The sequence below is a fragment of the Sphaerodactylus townsendi genome, linkage group LG12, assembly GCF_021028975.2.
Source record: "Sphaerodactylus townsendi isolate TG3544 linkage group LG12, MPM_Stown_v2.3, whole genome shotgun sequence".
Lineage (NCBI taxonomy): Eukaryota > Metazoa > Chordata > Lepidosauria > Squamata > Sphaerodactylidae > Sphaerodactylus > Sphaerodactylus townsendi.
The window spans coordinates 47,669,050-47,689,203 of NC_059436.1; the positions used below are offsets into that span (position 1 = coordinate 47,669,050).

Genomic DNA, 20,154 nt, shown 5'->3' on the forward strand with positions numbered 1-20,154 from the left:
GGGAGTCTCTTCATATGCTTACCGCCACGGAAATTTACCATCATCTAAAGATCAGACTGTACGACCAGGAATACCAATCTCTCCTGAGTGCTGCGCAAAGTCTCTTGTTCCCCTCTATACTTTGAGATCACCCCCCTCGAAATCTAGCCCTGCTGTATATTTAGAACAGCTTGTTAATTATAAGTGCAGATGGGTCATGACCAGAGCAAGGTGCAACTCATTCCCCTCTGTCTATCTTCAAGGTCGTTTCCTTAACATCCCACAAAGTGAGCGTTGTTGTCGGTACTGTCCCAATGCTATGGACTCAGTCCCTCACATCCTGCTTTACTGAGGTATAATGATATTAGAACCGATCTGGGAGCTTTACTACCTCTAGAATTTATGTTTCTCTCAGACAAACTAAAAATGTCTAAGCTATTGAACAGCCCTCATGTAGAAATTTCTGAAGCAGTCGCTACATTTTTAATCCATGTTCTACAATCTACATGATATATAACAGTGGTGGCGAACCTATGGCATGGGTGCCAGAGGTGGCACTCAGAGCCCTTTCTGTGGGCACTTGCAAACAGAGTGCCCCCCCCCCCCCACACACACACATCTGTTCCGCTGGGCTCGATTATTAGCATTAAACCTAAGACCTCGTTTTGGGGAAGCAGTGTAGGTAACCCTGTCAAGCTCTGTTAAACTATGATCCTTTACTTGGGAGTAAGCTCGGTTGCTGGCAAGGGGGATTGCTTCTGAGTAAACCCTCCTAGGGTCGTTATTCATCCATTGGAAGAGTTGCATTTGCTGTCAAAAGCAAAGCCAATTGACTACCACCTCGCTTACTCCCCGAAAACGCACTTTGAGCCAACCATTTTTTCTAAACTAAAACCTCAGCATTCAGATTAAATTGCCAGGTTGGCACTTTGCAATAAGTAAGTGGGTTTTCGGTTGCAATTTGGGCACTCGGTCTCGAAAAGGTTCGCCATCACTGATATATAACAATGATCCTGTTTTTGTACTTGGAATGTATGGTACTTCTGGTTTATGCCTAATAAAGGTTTTTGGATTGGATTGGATTGGCAATATGAAACATCATAAACCAACCAAGATGGCTACTTAAAACCCCCAGTGTATTCCCAGGAGGCCAGTACAGATAGCTGTCAGCCCGGCTGACCTCTAGCAAAAACCCGGTACAATAGCTCCGTCTTACAGGCCTTTTGGAAACAGCTCCCTGCAGTGCCCTGATCTCATTTGGGAACACCAGGTAGGGGCCAGAAGACAAAAGGGTGCCCGGAGCAGATTGCTAATCATGAGCTCCGGTTAGTTTGAGACCTGGGCCCCTTCCACACATGCAAAATAATGCGTTTTCAAACCACTTTCACAACTGTATTGTCGAAGGCTTTCGACTGCGGAATCACCGGTGTTGGGGTGGTTTGCTGTCATTGTTTCCTGGGCTGTCAGAAATGTTCTAGCAGCATGCTCTCCTGATCGCTTTATACACTGAATCTCTGGTGGCTGGGTAATCATCTTCTGCGAGGATCTCGATGAAGATGCCAGCCACAGATGGCGATCAGGTGAAACGTCAGGAGAGAATGCTGCTACTGAACACGCCATACAGCCCGAGAACCAGCACAGCACCCCACTTTCTCACAACCGCTTTGCAAATGGATTTTACCATTCCGCACAGCTACAAAGAGCACTGAAAGCAGTTTGAAAGTGCATTATTCTGCATGTGCGGAATGAGCCCTAGTTTAGGTGGTAGCTTTTGCTGCTACCCTTTTTAGGTTTGTTTGTTTTAAAATAAAAGGTGTGATGCGAAAGCTCGGTGTACCTTTGGGACCGGTTTACTGCGCTGAGACCAAAGAGGCTGATGGTTCAGTTTTGTTTCAAGGTTTTAGGTGTGATGGTGTGATGTTACCTTCCATGGCTGATTCTATATTAAAATGTGTACTCCGAATTAAGCTGGCAGTGTTCAGTCGTGCTGTGATTGTGTGTGTGTTGTTTTCTTTTTTAGGTCTCAGGTCTACATGCACCCCAGCCTGTCCCAACCCAATACCATGGTCCTAGCAGGCGGCACGGCTCTGAAGCCCCCCTATTCTGCCTTTCCGGGCATACAGCCCTTGGAGATGGTGAAAACGCAGTCGGGATCCCCTTACCAGCCAGTGACTGGAAGCCAGGCACTGGTTTATGAAGGCCAGATCAACCAGGCACCTGGGATGGGAGCTTCACAGATGATGGACTCCCAGCTCACACAGGTCAGGACTTGACTGTCTTTTAAAGAACAATTATGTGTTAATATTTATTTACTTACCGTATATACTCGTGTATAAGCCGAGGGGGAATTTTTCAGCCTTAAAACAGGGCTGAAAAACTCGGCTTATATGCAAGTATATATGGTAGTATTATTTACAGGCTGCCTTTTTTATTGGGACTCGAGGTGGATCCCACATTGGAATCAGTAGAATCAGGTATCTGATAAGCGAGGTAATCCAGGTAGGATTATAGAGATCTGAAAACAAGGCATAAGGATTAAATGTGATATGTTAACAATGTCAGAAAGTGAAATTGCAGTGTAGTGACAGCAAAGCGATAATATGGCAAACCGACAATATATGTTATCGAAGGCTTTCACGGCCAGAATCACTGGGGTGCTGTGTGGTTTCCGGGCTGTATGGCCGTGTTCCAGTAGCATTTTCTCCCGATGTTTCACCTGCATCTGTGGCTGGCATCTTCAGAGGATCTTCAGATTGGGGGCCCCTGCTCTAGGCTGAGATGCAAGGATGTAAGTTTGTTCTGGATGAGGTTGCACTTCCCTGTAGATCTGCTGTGGTGGGACTTGTGCAGAAGGCCTTGTGTCTTCACAAGAGGGGTTACACATTGGGGATCCCTCTGTGTCTGCTACGCTGGCCTTCTACATTTGTGTGCTCTTTCAGAATTGAGGGGAAGCAGAATTAGAAATTGAAGTGGACAGCCATTGTCTTGTCTAGTCAGCTTAGTAGTTGGTCTTCGGTGGTGACGCAAGGTGGAATTTTTGTGTTTGACCTTTAATTAAAAGGCCTACCTGCGATTCATTGGGTCCCCACACCAGGGTCTGCCTCTGTAGGTCACACCAGCAGCAACTGAGTCCATGGACGTGAGGTGTGTAAGGGGTTCTCGGGTTTAAACCCTCCCATTACATTCATGTCCGAGGTCCGCCCCTCATCCGCTTGTGGGTTTTAAAAAACATTTTAGTGCTTTTTTCGTTTTTTTGCCTGCAGGGGTGTGCATTGTTTGGGCTAGCAGCACCAAACTTTCAGGGGATTGTTTGGGGGGACTGCATTACGATGATACTATACTCCTCGGTTTGGTGAGAGATTTGATTCAGGGGTCCAAAGTTGTTGACTCCCAAACAGGGTGCTCCCCATCCTCCATTGTTTCCTAAATGGGAGCTAATAGAAGATGGGGGTTCACACTTTTGAGGGTCCATAACTTTGGACTCCCTGGAACCAAGCTTCACCAAACCTAGAATGTATTATCAGGAGAGTCTTCTTATTGATACTACTGACCAGATTTTGTGAAGCTTGGTCCAGGGAGTCCAAAGCTATGGGCTCAGCTGCGCCCCAAAGGGGAATATTCCCCGTTGTTTCCAACGGGAGCCAATAGGAGATGGGGGCTACACCTTTGAGGGTCCCATAACTTTCGACCACCCTGAACTCCCTAAACTTCACCAAACCTGGGTGGTACTTCATTAGAGAGAGACTCCCTAAAGATACCCTGAGAAAGTTTGGTGCGTTTAGCTTAACAATTGCCCCACCCCCGAACCCCCCCCCCTCCCCCATAAAAATCTATACCTACGTCCCTGACTGAGTCCCATTTCTTAAGCTGTGTCTCTAATCTTTTGGGACAAAGCCAAGAGAAAAATAATATCTAGCTCCCCAGAGAGCCTGAAAGTCAGACTTTCCCCCCCATGTCGGGATGTGTCCATTTACAGCAAATGTAATGACTTTTAATAGGATATCCCACCGCATGCAAGCGTACTCTGTCTCTGCTCGTTGCCCCACTTCCTAATGTAACTGTCTGCCAATTATCACGCAGCTCACAATGCCGATGCCTGGCTCCCAGCTCCCGATGCCCCGTTACGGTTCTGGTCAGCAGCCCCTGATTTTGCCGCAGTCCATCCAGCTTCCCCAGGGCCTAAAATTCCGGGTTCGCCGTGAGCCTCGGCGATCACCTCCTCGCTTCGGTTCCCAACCATCTGTTCTTGCCACAAGCAGGGAGGTAAGATCCGTCAGGGTGCGCGTCTGTCGCTCAGCTGTGCTTAAAAACAACTGGGTTTGTGTTTGGTGTTCTTTCCTCTTTCGTCTTTCCTGACACTGCTCATGGCTGGGTACTTTGTGTGGGGCTACCCTTGAAGGCTTTCTGGAAGCGTTCGGCCACACTGGATTTGATCATGGAGAATGCGTTGGAGCCACTCCAGTGGCTGCATTGGCTTCCCGTAGCTTTCTGGGTAGCGTTCAGCATTGTAATTTGAGCCATTTAACCTTGATTTCGGGTGTTTTCAGTGTAAGAAGCATCATCCAAGGGGTGAGCAAGACAGAAGTTTATGGAATTACAAACAGATAACCTTTTTTTACCCACTCCCATACAATGAGGGATTGGAGCACCTTCCTTATGAGGAGAGGCTGCAGCGTTTGGGACTCTTTAATTTGGAGAGGAAACGTCTAAGGGGGATATGATTGAAGTCTATAAAATTATGAAGTCTATAAAACATTGAAAATGCTGGGGGGCAGGGGGAAGAATTAGGACTCATAAAAGGAAACATTTCTTCACGCAACACGTGATTGGTGTTTGGAATATGCTGCCACAGGAGGTGGTGGTGGCCATTAACCTGGATAGCTTTAAAGGGGGCTTGGACAGATTTATGGAGGAGAAGTCGATCTATGGCTCCCAATCTTGATCCTCCTTGATCTGAGATTGCAAATGCCTTAGCAGAGCAGGTGCTCTGGAGCAGCAGCAGAAGGCCCTTGCTTTCACATCCTGCATGTGTGCTCCCCAAGGCATCTGGTGGGCCACTGCGAGTAGCAGAGTGCTGGACTAGATGGACTCTGGTCTGATCCAGCAGGCTCGCTCTTATGTTCTTAGTAGTGTACGTACATGCACACACGGACAGTATGTGTACCAGTAATGGAATGACTTTTTTCCTGGACCCTCTTCCAGCTGGTGAGGTATAAACTGGAAGGAAATAACCCTACCCCTTGGTTTACTTTCTTTCCCCAGTCCTCCCATGTGGAAATGAAAGGATTCCACTTCACCGACGGTAAACCGAACATGCCTACTGGAGGATCCATTCAGTCACCGCATGCTTACAGGTATGTAATGCTGCTGCTTTAACACCAAGGGAAACAACAGAAAGCAAAAAGACAAAAAAGGACAAAAAATAGTTCGGTAGTGTTTGGTCAGCTTCTCCACAAATGCAGCTTTAATGAGCAGTATTCCATAGCATTCCCATCAGCCCCTACCAGCATGGCCAATTGGCCATGCTGACAGAGGCTGATGGGAATTGTAGTTCCTGAACATCTGGAGAGCCGCAGGTTCCCTACCCCTGGTCTAAGGCGTTATCACACTTGGGGGACCATTTATAACTGGTGGTGCGGATGGTAGCCTGAGGTAATGGGTGGGTGTCAACTTGAGCATTGGAAGGAGTTGTATGCTTTATGGTGGTCATCAACTGAAGGTTGTCGCTTTCTGTTCTGTTTAAGACCTAGGCCAGGGGTAGGGAACCTGCGGCTCTCCAGATGTTCAGGAACTACAATTCCCATCAGCCTCTGTCAGCATGGCCAATTGGGGTAGGGGCTGATGGGAATTGTAGTTCCTGAATATCTGGAGAGCCGCAGGTTCCCTACCCCTGACCTAGGCTCATTCCGCACATGCAGAATAATGCACTCTCAAGCTGCTTTCAGTGCTCTTTGAAGCTGTGTGGAATAGCAAAATCCACTTGCAAACAGTTGTGAAAGTGGTTTGAAAACGCATTATTTGCATGTGCGAAAGGGCCTTAGGATTTTAAGAGATAGAGCGTAAGGCTCTAAGGGGATCATATAATCAATTGCACTCCTTCGCTTTTTGGAGACGTGGGTGAAGCCACCGGGGTAGTCATCCTAGAATTTTCCGTTTAGGATCATTTTGTTGGTTTTTAAATAAAAATCAGTGAGTACTTGGCCCCCCCTAACTGTAATGTACAGATGTCATCCAGCGAAGAAAATCTTTGTGACAATATTGCACAATAGGAAAAAAAATCCATCATAATTCACATGTCTTTCGCTTTCCTTTGGTTGGGGTTATGGTGGATTTTCTGCGGGGATGCGTTTAGCACACATTATTTATTTATTTGATTAATTTATGCTCCGCCCCGAAGCAGCATACATGATTCTCCTCGCCACTGTTTATTCTCACAACAACCCTGTGAGGCAGGCAAGACTGAGAACGTATGTCTGGCCCAAAGTCATCCAGCAGCCTTGCGTGGCACGAATGGGGATTTTTAACTCTGATCTCCGAGATACTGCATATTGAATTTGAATGTTTTTAGATGTTTTAAGTAACTTATTGGTTTTTTTGATAGTTGTATCCTAGAGCCCTTTGGGGATGAGGCGGTCTACAAAATCTAATAAATAAATAAATAAATAAAATAAAAATACTAGTTTGACGCTCATGTGCTTTTAAGGGACTTCCTTTGAATATGTATTTGGTGCATGTGTGCTTAATTCTGCCTCTCATCGGGTTTCCTATTTTGCAATAGTGTCTCAAGGCTGGCATGTCCTGTTCATTACTTCTATGCAATGTAATGCTTCTGCCTGGTGGGAGAAGGGCTTCCTCTAAGTCTATTCACAAGCTAGCAGTCTCACCTTTCCTTAGCTTAACCTGCAGCTCTTTTATTAAAGCATGGGAAAGGAGACAATAACTTGGGATTGCAAGGGACTTACGTTTGGAAGGACAAATTGATAATATCCAGGGTTAACATTTAATCCAGTAGCTCTAGAGGTCTACTTGAGATAAGCCACCATGGAGAAGTGTGTTCCTTTGTGTCCTGTTGACCATTCCACAACAGATTGGTCTCTCTTTGGGGGCCATTCCAGTAGTTATGTTATTCACACTGTTCAGAGAAGATGACAGATTTAGATATTCGCTTTCCTGATCGTTGATTGTTCTAGACTGGCTGTGGCCTGTAGCCGATGTTCGATCAGAATATCCCCGCCAGTTGGCTTGGCAGGGGTTGATGGGATCGTAGTCCATGAACATCTGAGAGTCAAGAGGTTGCAGACCTCAGCCTTAGCCCTTGGGTCCTAGTACCACCGGTGTTCTGTCCCCGGCACCAGATTCAAAGGGATAATTTTTAACAGGGGCTCAGAATGGCTTCAGATATTCATGGACTACAATCCCCATCAGCCCATTGGCCATGCTGCTGGCAGAGGATGATGGGAATCGTAGTCCATGCACATCTGGAGAGCCACAGGTTGCAGGCCCCTGTTCTAGAACAGTGACAGTCCAGGAAATGGCAGATGAATTCACAAATCTCCTGTCCTCTTTATCTTGAACAGGGTATAGTTTGCACATATACCATAGGCCTTTCTGCCTCAGGGGTTTAGACATGGGGAAGCAGCTGCCTTCTCCGTAGCAATGGTTGCTTCAGTAATGGCTGGAAAAGAGAGGGCCCTGTACCAGAATGTGGGTGTAACTTCTCTCCAGGTGGAATCTCTGTTCTTCGTGCTGGGCAATCTCTCACAGGTGGCTCGGGTGAAAGGCAACTCCTCAAAGCTCTAGAAGTCATAGGTGTCGCTCTCCAGGATCATAGTTTCCATCACCTCGCTGCATGATGATGGCAGGGGATGATGGGAACTGTAGTCCATAACATCTGGAGGGCTGCGAGTTTGACTCCTGTGTCTTAGGTCATTAGACAATCTCCAGTGGGCTTCTTTTGTTCATTCCCCATATCTGAGGTCCCCATTCTGTCGTGAAACTGCTAGGGGGTCTTCGATCAGTCACACTCCTTCCACTCCATCTGTACTTGACTGTACTGGTCTTATTCCAAGGCAGGCTCTTTAAGCATAGGCTTTACAGCAGAGGTTTCCAACTTGCTGGCAGGGGCTGATGGGAATTGTAGTCCATGAACATCTGGAGGGCCAGAGTTGGAGACACCTGCTTTGTAGCATTCTAGAAGCTTTCATTGCCTGAGCATCTCAGTTTAGTGCCCTTCAGTTGCAGCTCAGGTATGAGACCTTCTTGTCTTTAGATGCAGTCAGCCAAAGAGACCCCTCTCTCCATGTCAAGGGATTTTATTATCTCAGTTTACCCACCCTTTCCTGAAATCTCTAGGAAGATACAGTCGAGCCTCTCCCCCACACCCCGCCAACCCTCTCCTAGGTCTCCTCTTCCAGCTGATATGGTGGCGGCCCCACTCAAGCAGGATTCACTTCATCAGCCCCCCGCCAGCATGGTCAATTACCGCTCTGGCAGGGCCGATGGGAATTGTAGTCCATAACATCTGGAGTGCCAAAGGTTCGCCACCACTGTGATAGCGACGACCGCTCGGTGCTCCATTAGCATTTCTAAAGCACACCTGAAAAAAGGCGGACTCCTTCCCCCGTTTTCTGCTAAGAAAAAGCTTTGATAAAACTTAATCCGTGAAGGCTCGTACAGCCCAGACCTCCAAATTAAAACACCTTTCTCCACAAGGTCCTTCGCCTGTTCTCTGTATTCCACTTGTGTATCTTTTGGTGAACAAAGTAATCTTGAGCTTGGCATAATTCAGCGGTAAGTGTTCCTTTTTACCATCCACTCCTAGATCTCTAAGGAGATGCCTATTCTTATCCCCCCCCCGCCCCCGTCCCAATGGTCTACACTGCAGGGTTGCCCTTCAGCTACTAGGAGGCAGATGAGGGTGGCCAACAGCCTGGAGAAAAATATCCCATCCCTTTAATAGAGCCATGAAATATGGACAGGACATTTTTTTTCTCCGGTCTGTTGCCAGATCTGCCCAGATTCTTTTATAGAAGGAAAAAATACACAAGAGCTGGATTAGGAGGTAGCTGCCCCTTCGTTCCCAGAGCTTATTTATGTTTCTACAAGAGATGGCCCCAGATTCCTCTTGGTCTGTTCCACTGCTAGAGGCAGCTGACAGGGCCCAGAGTTCTTTGTGCCTTTAGATCAGTTAACGTTTAGCCAAAAAATATAAAAGAAAGAAAAAGGTAAATAACTGCTGAGTCTCTCTGATGTGGCTGGATTCAGCTGGTGGGGATGCTGAGCTAGCCCAATATTGGAAGTTTGTAAAGGACAGACCGGGGAAAGTAGCCTTAAAGACCCGTCACTATATTACCTTACATAAATATGGAAATAAAGGCTAATATTGGTACTATTTAAACCCTGAATAGAATGGGGCCTTGTCTAATTCCTCAACAAGTGATAAAAGTGTTAAATAAGCATACCATGGGAGTAAAGATTTTCAATCAAAACCAGTGGCTTCATGATTACAAACTGTTAGTTTTGATGCATTGTCGAAGGCTTTCATGGCCAGACTCAACTGGCTGTTGTGGGTTTCTCCGGGCTCGTATCGGTCTGCAGATCTTGTTTCTAACGCCATTTCTGCATCTGTGGACCGGCATCTTCAGAGGTGTTATCACAGAGAGCGGTGCTGCCACCGCGTCCAGTGAGGCGGGAATGTTTAGTTGGGTGCTGCGGCGCGCGGCGCGCGCGCGCAGTCCGTCCGTCCGCCTTCCGCCTCCCAGGGTGGGGAATCAATCAGTGGGCATCGCGCAGAACTTGGTTCCGATTTGTGGGATGATGCTTTTATAACGGGAGCCATGGCGCAGGGAAGAACCACCTTCGAACCACCTCAACGGCATCCATCCAAACATCCAATTTGCCATGGAAACTGAAAAAGGAAAACTGCCTTTTTTGGATGTCTTAGTCTTTCGCAAACCCAACAAACAAAGTATACAGGAAACCAACACACACAGACTGGGATCTACATAAAAACTCCAACTACCACACACAACAAAAAAGGGGTATAATGAAAACTTTGACAGATCATGCAAAACGAATCTGTGAACCTCATCTCCTCTCTGATGAAATCAATAATCTAGACTGGGCTCTGCAGGCAAATGGCTACTCCACAACAGAAATCAGAAGATCTTTAAGCATCTTCAAGAGAAACCCAGAGGACTATGATAAACAGCCCTCAAGAGGGAAAAATTATTTCACCATATAAGGGAATCGCGAGATCAAATAGGTTCAATAAACATAACCTGCAAACAATCTCAAACCTACTCAGAAAAATACAGCAGATGCTACGCCAGAAGCACAAGAGAGACCCTCACTTCTGCAGGAGTCTATCACATACCCTGCAGCTGTGGAAAGGTGTACATGGAAACTACAAAACACAGCATTCAGATTTGTATTAAAGAGCATGAAAGACACTGTCGGCTTAACTATCCCAAAAACTCTGCAGTAGCAGAACATGCTCTAAACAAAACTGGACATAACATTTTATTTCTCGGACCATTACTATGTCTGACTACACTCGGAGGCTATTGAAATGCACAAATACCAAGACAACTTCAACAAGAAGGAAGAGACTCTTGAGAATTGGTCACAAAACTTCAGCAACCAGTACTCTGCCACCAGAATCAGCGCCAAGACATGCTAGGATTCATGGACAAATGAACTCCACCCAGACACAGGATTTGCATTCACTAATACTGTTTCTGCTGCACAGAATGCAAATGTGAATACGAATGTAAATGGACTGAAAACTCCATCCTCAATACAACGCAGTCAACCACACCTTTGCATAGCAAGTTCTACCCAAACACTTACTGATTGATTCCCCACCTTGGGACATGGGCAATATATATATATACCCAACTAAATATTCCCTTCTCACTGGATACAGTGTGTAGCACACTTCTCTGTGATACACCTCTGAAGATGCCAGCCACATATGCAGGCGAAATGTTAGGAACAAGATCTACCAGACCACAGCCACACAGCCAGGAAAGCCCACAACAACCCGTGTAAGTTTTGACTTTGTAAATCTGAAAGGTGCTTTTGTTTACTATTGCCTTACTGAGTTCACGTATTCATGATTCTGCCGTTGCATGTTGGATCTCCATGTCTGAATTCTCAGTCTTTTGATTTCCCCCTCTCCCATCCTTCTAGGCCTAGTTCTGCCAGCCCAAGTGGAAAGCCTGCTGGTCCAGCTGTCAGTATGACCTCTGTGCAGGGCCATTACATCCAACAGGTAAGGATGCTGTTGCACTAAACTGAGCTTTTTCTGGGACGCTTAAAACCACGGGCATCAAAAAAATGTTGAGGGCTGGATATGGCGGAAATATGATTTGGTTGTGTCAAGCCAGGCCCAAGAGGAGGGTCAGGCCTGGGGCCCCCAGCAGGGTCGCCAACCCAGATCAGACCCCTTGACAGGGTTCATCAGTCCCACGAGCCAGCTGAGGCAACTGGTCCTTCTGCTCCCTATCTGGCTTGGCCAGTGGCTGTAGCGGCAGAAGGTGAGGAGAGTGCCTTAACTGGTTCACGGGCTGATAAGACCTCTCAAGGGGGCACATCTAGCCTCCAGGGCACATGTATGACACCCCTGCTTACAACAGACAGTATGGAAGGCCCCTTTATTCTTATTCCTCTGGAAAACGGCTGCCACAGCTGTCCATGTTCTGCATCTGTCCACGTGGGTTCAAAATCTGGCAGGTGCGTGTGACACAAGGAGACCTTAGGTAGAATTCAGGCCAGTGGCTTTTGTGGACTGGCTTAGAGACGGGGGATTTGGTGGCTTGGGATAGCACCCAGCTTCCTGGACAAAGAGGTGATCTTGAAATGCTGATTTTTTTTCTCCTCCGGCCATCCTTTATTTAGCAAGGAGTTGGTATCTTATCGTCAGGGCTGTTGACATTAACGTAGCAAGCCTTTATTGGCATAGACAACAGTACAACAATAGTAAAAAATGGATTTAAAAGCATATACAATACAGGAAGTAAATGTTAGGTCGAAGGAAATCTACTGGCGTTTAGTAATTTCCAGGAGAAAGTCTGCCACTATCATACAGAGAGAAGGATCAGGATTGTCCAACAAGTAGTGTAATCTAATTAAATGTAAAGGAGTAAGATTCACATACTTGGATCTGTTTTCCTTGCATCTGAGACAGGGTAGTAATTGGTGGGCCAGGGCTGTTGACATGAACTCTGCAGCATCCGAACTCCTGTTGTTGGGTCGTTCTTTCTCCTTTCCCCGGACTTATAGAAGCTTTTTTTGGTGTAATTTATACAACCGTGTTTCCCTGAAAATAAGACCTACCCCAAAAATAAGCCCTATCATGATTTTTCAGGATTTTTGGAGGATGCTTAAAAATATAAGCCCTACTCCAAAAATAAGCCCTACCGGTAGTTACAGATCAGGATGGTATGATCCAGCACGGGGCTCCCTGCCAGTGAGAATGCCGAGAACCCACCTTAATGAATTGTGAAGGTACCGTATTTCCCCTAAAATAAGCCCTACCCTGAAAATAACCCCTAATGCAACTGTTGGTGCAAAAATTAATATAAGACCCTGTCTTATTTTCGGGGAAACCCGGTAATCATATGAATTAACTAGTGGGGCAGAATTTGGATTGTCACAGTGAAAATGGGTATGGCGTTTTTACTGTGCAAAGTACATAAGAATGACCAAGGGACCCGAAGTCTTTGTTTCTGCACACAACACTGATCTGGCATTACCTGCTGATTGGAAGAAAACAAGACCAGAGCAGGGACTCATGCAGAGACTCATCGGGCACCCGTTTCCAATTCTCAGGCAAGATTGACCCACAGAATCACTCTCGGCGTGGTTTTATCCTGGCTGCAGGCTTTGGAGGATGCTTTAGTGTCCCAAATATACAGGCCTGACGTTGGGGCCCTGGAATGCATTTGTGTGGTCCAGTTGAGCTCTTCCCTCTCCATCTGTCTTTCCCGTTTTTTCCCCCCTATAGACAAAACAGCGAGTGGATGAAAACAAAGCAAACATGGGAACCATGAAACTGCAGGAACCATCCTCTGCGAGCCAGATGAAGCCAGTGCGCACTGGAGCCATCAAGCCTCAAGCGGTCAAAGTGGAGGAGAGTAAGGCCTAGTGGTTCATGTCCCTCTGGATGCCCGCCGGCTCATTCTGCTGGACCGAGAGAGAGGGCTCTGCAGATACCCCCACGTTCCTCCTTCACTTCTACCGGACGTGCTTGAGAAACTCTCGCCAGATCCGCAGCTTACCACCAGGAGACCAGCTGCCTGAAGCAACCTTGTCTGAGTCCCTCTCCCAACAAAACAATTATTGAACAGTGGATTTTGACATTGGCTGCTTGCTTTTTTTTTCAAAAACAAAAAGAGGCTATCCACCCTTTCCGTGTGACTGTTGAGCGGCTCCAGCCATTTTCTTTTTTTCCTTGAACCCCTTCTCACATAGCTGCATCAGCCTTTTTGGTAAGCTGCATCTCCCCTAACTTCTGTCTCTGCAGAGTGGGAACAAGAGGGAGGGGATTGGCCCGGAAAACTTTTTAAAGAGACAACTGAGGGTTTTTAAGCAAAACAGAACGCCGTGTCTTTGCTTTTTAACTGAACTTTTATATGTTCTCTCATATCCCCCCCCCCCTTTCTTCACTACCCACTGAACTGATCATGTATTCAGATGTATTCATTCTCAAACTTTTATTTGGGCGGTGATGTCTTGTGTGCTAAAAATGAGATTTCTAGACTTAAATTGACCTGTCTGGGCTCTGAGGTCTTTAGGTTTCCTTATTAGTAAATAGATCAAAGCATTGGGGGACTTTTGGCATGTTTTGTTCTGTTGCAGCTCGAGGCCGAGCTTGCTTTTAAAAGTAAAATGTGCAGAAGAAGTCGAATCACAAAAGATCGCTCTTAATCTGGGGCCAGTTATGGGGTGTATTGGTTTCCCTCTCCCTGTCCCCTTCCGGTGTGCAGCAGTAGCAGAAACAGCGCTGTTTGTGTTTCAAGACACAGCCCCAGATTTCTCGCGGTAAAGACTTCCCAAATCGGTTTCATTGATGCAGAGTTTAGGCTTGTTTTATAACTTTCTGAAATTGCAGGGGGCCTCTGACTTTGGCGAGTGTGGAATTTGATATGACGCTGCCATCTTTGCATGTATCATCTCATTGACTAGAGGCGTGAGCGGAATCACTTTGGTCGTTGAGAACTTTCCCTGCTCCCCGGCCTAGCTTTTGGTCTCTCTGTGTGCTCTCCACCTCTTTGAGCTCCTTATTCAGTCTTAACTTCCGTTTTAAACGTTTTGGTTCTGTTTTCTCTCACTTTTCACAGCATTCTCTTTTTCTTTGGGTTTTCTGCTTGTACCAAAGCAAATCTATAGAAACCCTTCTGCATAGTAAACCACAGCAAACAAAATGCTCAGAGGAAAAAAGAGAATTCACTGCGGGCAAGACAGCTAATTTTATTCTCTTGCTTCCAACCCGCTCTCCTTCTCTGCCCTGTGTCCCCCAGTTTCTGCTGCTGTTGCCTTTTGGAGCGACCAGACGTAGCTTTTAGGCCATGTTGCATTTTGGTAAACTGCCAGGTATTCCAAAGGCAAGATTATGGTGGATCTGGTTTCCCTATATGGACTTTGGGTTCAAAAGATGCCAGAAGTCTTTGAGGCACTTAAGTTGCCTGTCGGATTTAACTCTAAACCTTTTTGAACACATCAAAGAGGGGGGGGAAAGACTTTCTCTGATCACCAGTCGCTTGCTGCCTGTCTCAGCAGCATTTCAGAAGGTGTCCAGCCTGTAGTTTTGCTGGTAGTTCCAAAGATGACATTTTGAACAAAGAATGTATATGCAAATGGGGGATCTGAAAGGTCTGGCTCCAAAAAGCAAATCCTCCTGGATTTTTTTAAAGATGTGTTTGAATTTCTTAAGCTTAGGGTATAAATCATTGTGTTTATACAATAGCTTTAGGTTCAGACTAATAAGCTCTTTTAACTTAGCGAAAGGGATGTTCATTCTTCACTTGTGTGTCCCTTTATAGAAAACCACCAAGGGATTTCAGATAGATGGTACTTAAAAATAAATAAATGAATGAATCACTCTTTTGGAGGGAGGGTTATTTCTCGAGTTTTTGGCTTTTATGGCAAGAGTTTCTTCCCTTCCTCTAGCATCTTTTAGTGGCTTGAGGCTTAGAAATTTGGAGGCCTGAGATAGATCCACTGTCCTTACCAAGATTCCCCTTAACTTGCTTCCACCGGTCCGCAGGCTGTGGCATTTGCTACCCGGCAGGATCTCCCCCCTCGCTTTATGCCTCTGCTATAAAATACTGTGAGGAGCTGAATTTGTTGTGAAACCGCTTTGTTGAATTCTGCCCCCCCCCCTTTTTTTTCTTCTTCTTTTGCTCAGCTGGTTCCATGCAAACGTTCAAATGAGACCACAGTCCTGCTGTTATTGGCGTATTCCTTTGCACACCCTTGATGCATTTGAAAAGAGAAAAATGTCTCCCGCTTTTGTATATGACTTTTCAAAAGTTCCCTTGCAGTTGGGGTGAGGGAGGGGAAACTGGGTCGATTGCTAGGTGCAAGATGTTGCAGAAACTCCTGATGTAAATTTAATCAGTACTTACTATTGAGGGGGGACATTGCCCTCTTCCCCCCCCCCCACTCCCCATGGCTTCCCCTCTTGCCTCCCCAAGAAAAAAAAACAAATAAAACACTAGAATTTATTTATACGTATTTGATGTCGTAGGTCTAGGTGAAAAAGTAAATGTTTCACTGCTCTATTTATATATTATGTCTGAACTTATTCTGTGCAGGAAAGGCCAAGAAATAACTCATACTTTTCATTGACTTTCCCCCCTTCGATTTGCATGACTGCTGGCGACAGTTTTATGAGACTTGTTTTCAGCACCAAAAGCTGTTCCTAGAGCCCTTAAAAAGAAAAGAAAAAGACGCAGTCCCTCTTTCGCAAGCCAATTTCTTTATCTTTTTTTTTGTTTTCTCAACTCTTGTAGCATCTTTATAGTAACGGGTGAAAAATTCCAAAGAAGCTTAGAAATCATCGCCCTTCCTCTGGAGCAGAAGAGTAATGGTCTTTTGAGGAGAAGCGCCCATTTTGAATGGGTGGATTGGCAACCACAAAAATGTCATTGTGGAGTGGGGTGGTCCCTCTTACTTCCTTCTACGGGTTATGGTGGCGTGCTCTGCCAAGCATATGCCTTGGCCAACTCATCTTCTTGGCGAGGTGAATTTGCAGGGGGGTCATAAGTGGCTCCTCTGTACGTGGCTAACGAAATGCAAGGTGCAGCTTGAGCCTTTTCTCTGGGTCCGTGGAAGACCATCTGCACCCCGTGTCCATCAGCATGTCACTGGAACCAACTCTTGTGTGTCTGTTCCTTACCGCTGGGAGGTTGTCTTCTCAGAACCAGCATTCCAGATGTTAATGAAGCTGATGCAGGGGAAAGAGGTAGCAGAATTCACGGCCTCTGTGGCCTAAGGGCAGTTGCTTTCAGCGGCGGATGCTGCGCACTGTAACCAGCCAGCTTAGCTGAAGGTGACCATGATTCACCCATCCGCCTCCACTGTCGATTTCCTTTCTCTGGGCTCTTTCTTGCTTTGTAGCGCCTTATTGCCAAGGTTGGTGAGGAACAGAGCAAAGGGAACACAGCACAGATGTTTAAGGAATGAATCTCCCGTGACTGGAGCCCACCTCTGACCTTTGAAGGCTATGGCCAGAGAGACAATCTTCTGGCCAGTAAAACTCATCCGCCACAGACACATAATCTCGCAGAGAGTTCTAATCACTGGCAAAAAACGCCTCTTTAAAAAAAAGAATTTCTGCAAGGGTGCTCCAAACTGCTCCGTAGCTTGCTAGAACTGGAAGAACGGCTACAGGGTCTCCCGGTTCTGTGGGGAATTGTATTTGATGCAAGGACCACTGAAGAGTGCCATTTTGTGTTTTGAGTTGTTTTTTTGCCGCTGAGTTTTTAATCCGTTTCAGTATCGTGGGAGGGTCTGGTTTCTAGGAATGAAAGCTTGCTTTAAAACAACAACACCATCTCGGATCGCATAAATAATCGCTGTTTTTTAAAAAAATAGCTGTGGTCTGCTAGAAGATCAGAAGCGAGCAGACAATCTGGAAGCGTGAAACCAAGCTGGCTTGAGAGAGAGCTAGATCTTCGGGCCCAGCTACTCCTTTTGATCTTTCAGGTCAATCCTGATATCCACAGTGTAGCCCCCCTAATTTGTCTGGTCCAGTGTTTTTTCTGAAAGTTGTGACCACCTAACTGGTCGGTGGGACTTGCAGCAGCAGCAGCAGTGTGGCACTCCCTGTGGCATGTCAAGGCATCCTTAGCAGCGAAGTTTTTTCTCTTGTTCTGTATAAATTGCAATTGTTGATTCTAAAGAGGATATTGTACTTCTTTTTAACCTCGTGACCTGTACAGTAAAACACTATTTTTTTTTTTTGGCCTTTCCTCTGTTTGTCTTTTCATGTAGACCAGGTGTTTGAAAGAGCCGATGATGACTAAGTATGTTAACATACAACATGTTTATAACTTTCTGGGAAACCTTAAACTGCAGAATGGACCTTGAATTACCAGGCCCGTGGTGGCAACACTCTTTCGTCCTCCTCCTTTTCTTGTTTTCGGTCTCTTACTGTTTTTCCTTTCAGATATGTGATTGTATTAGCTCTTTCCATATGAAAGAATTCTCCTTATTTAAATAAAAAATTAAAATCACATTTCGCTTCTCAGAAACAAGCTACCAGCCCTCCTTCCAGACTTCGCTGACTTGTGGAAGGACGCACACACAAATGGATAGCAGAGTCAGGTGGCTTAGCTGGTTAATTTCTACTTAAAAGTCCTCTGTCCTTTAAAAGGCAGATTTTTTAAAAAATAACTTTCTCCCACAAGCACTTATGGACTACAGCCCCCTTTGTCCCATGAAGAGCTATCTTTGTTTCTGAAAGAGGGATGCCTTCCGGTTGTATGGCTTCAGAAAATTTAGTAGCAGTTTTCCTGATGCTACTGGGCTGTGGCTTACTCAGAGATCTTGGTATTCAGGGATTGGGCAAGCGGGAGTATATATACTGTGAGGTGAAAAGGTGAGGGCATCTGAATAGAGTAGCCTGGCATGTGAGTCACAGAGAAGTGACTGATCAGCTCCACACAAACACGGGACAACTATAGACTATAGCACTCAAAGGGAACAAAGACCAGAATACTTCTATTCAGATCCATTCACCTATTGACCTTGCTAGCTTCATTGTTACTCCCATGCTACAGACTTCTCTGTGACTCACATGCCAGGCTACTCTATTCAGATGGCCTCACCTTTTCACCTCACAGTATATATACTCCACTTGCTTTCCATTCCTACCATCAGATCCTCTGAAGATGCCAGCCACAGATGCAGGCGAAACATCAGGAGAGAATGCTGCTAGAACACGGCCATACAGCCCGGAAACCACACAACACCACAGTGATTCCGGCCGTGAAAGCCTTCGACAATACATTTTGCTTCTGTGTTCAATTTTACTTATTTTCTTCATTTATAGCCCACCTTTCTCTCTGAGACTCAAGATGAATTACAAAATATATTCTTTATCATAAATAATGCACTGGAATTTAAGATTACAAAATTAGAAAATAATGCACACAAAAAGCAGGCATGACGTACCATAATGCAGAAAGTAGGTTGCAGAGATAGAAGACCATGCAATAAAAGTCAGGCGATGAATGCTGTAAACATTGCAATAGACTACAATCCTTATAAACGCATCCTCTTGGGCCATTCCATTATACCACAGTTGTAATTCCTTTATAAGAACTTCCTCTTGGACATTCGTGTTTTGCCCATTTTGTTAAATATGTAGGAACTTCCTTAATTGCATCAGATGTGGTCCAACAGGGTGTGAGCTATAACAGACAATGCATGCATACTGGCGGATCCCACCCACAGAGATCTGACCAATCCTACCGGGTGGCACCCTCAGCAGATTTTGCTCAGATAAAACTCACATAGTAGCGCACAAGAGATGTAGCAGGTATGTAAGTCCAAGGCCACAAAGGATTTTGCATGTAACAGCCAGTATCTTAAACTGAACCGGGTAAGTAATAGTAGGCCAATAGAGTAACCACAGAATGGATGTGATAAGCATACTTCACTTTGCTCCTGATAGCAACTGAGACAGTCTTCTGTACCAGTTGGAGTTTCTGGGTTGACTTAAGGTCAGACCCAATTACAGCGTATTACAATAAACCTGCCTTGAGCTTTCTGTGGCATCCATATGACCAAACTGGTCATATTGAGATTGGGAGCCATTTTCTTGGTTAAACTGAGGTGAAAGGGAGCATTTTCACTACTGGTCCAGTGTCCTCTAAGATCTTTATTGAATCAGCAGCTGTCATCTTGACTGCCTCACAGGTGGAAAGCTGCAGTGTCCTTTCAGATCTCAGTTTTCCCAACCAGCATCACCTTCACCTTGTCAGAATTCAGTTTCAGCTTGTTCACCTTAGCCATTTAGCAGTGACTTAAGTCTGGCAGTGGCTCAGGGTCTCTACAACAGCACCAGATGATGAAGAGTTGGATTTATATCCCCCCTTTCTCTCCTACAGGAGACTCAAAGGGGCTTACAAACACCTTTCCCTTCCCCCCTCAGGGATGGGGCTGAGAGAGCTCCGTAGAGCTGTGACTAGCCCAAGGTCACCCAGCTGGCATGTGTTGGAATGTACAGGCTAATCTGGATTCCCCAGATAAGCCTCCACAGCTCAAGCAGAAGAGCGTGGAATCAAACTTGGTTCTTCCAGATCGAGTACACCTGCTCTTAACCACTACGCCACTGCTGCTCTCATGATTTGAATACAGAGATGCAGAGCTAGGTGTCATCAATATATTGATGTCAATCTACTGCAAAACCTTCAGCAATTGTTCCTAATGGCTTTATAAGGTCAAATGGCATGGGGGAGAAGACATTCCACAGAGCAAATCCCACCAGCAAGTCTCTGAGTCCTGTCTGTAAGGAATTATTTAAACTGATCCAAACCACATCCCTATTCCTATTCATATTTCCAATTGTATCAATAAGATAACATAGATACTTTGCATCCTAGCATGGACTTTTGAGCTGAATTTTTGTCCCAGGTCCAAGCATCCAAAAGAAACTTGTGC

At 45.7% G+C, this 20,154-nt stretch overlaps 1 protein-coding gene across 1 annotated transcript in view; it reads left to right on the forward strand.

Annotated features, from left to right (window-relative positions):
- PRRC2B (proline rich coiled-coil 2B) overlaps positions 1 to 17,723 on the forward strand; it is a 71,343-nt gene extending 53,620 nt beyond the window's left edge. The window contains 6 exon segments of the mRNA XM_048512151.1: positions 2,000 to 2,240; positions 4,060 to 4,242; positions 5,242 to 5,333; positions 8,692 to 8,769; positions 11,173 to 11,254; positions 12,989 to 17,723. Coding sequence (XP_048368108.1) covers positions 2,000 to 2,240; positions 4,060 to 4,242; positions 5,242 to 5,333; positions 8,692 to 8,769; positions 11,173 to 11,254; positions 12,989 to 13,129 — 817 coding nt within the window. The 3' untranslated portion in view covers positions 13,130 to 17,723.
- The last annotated feature ends 2,431 nt before the right edge of the window (positions 17,724 to 20,154 follow it).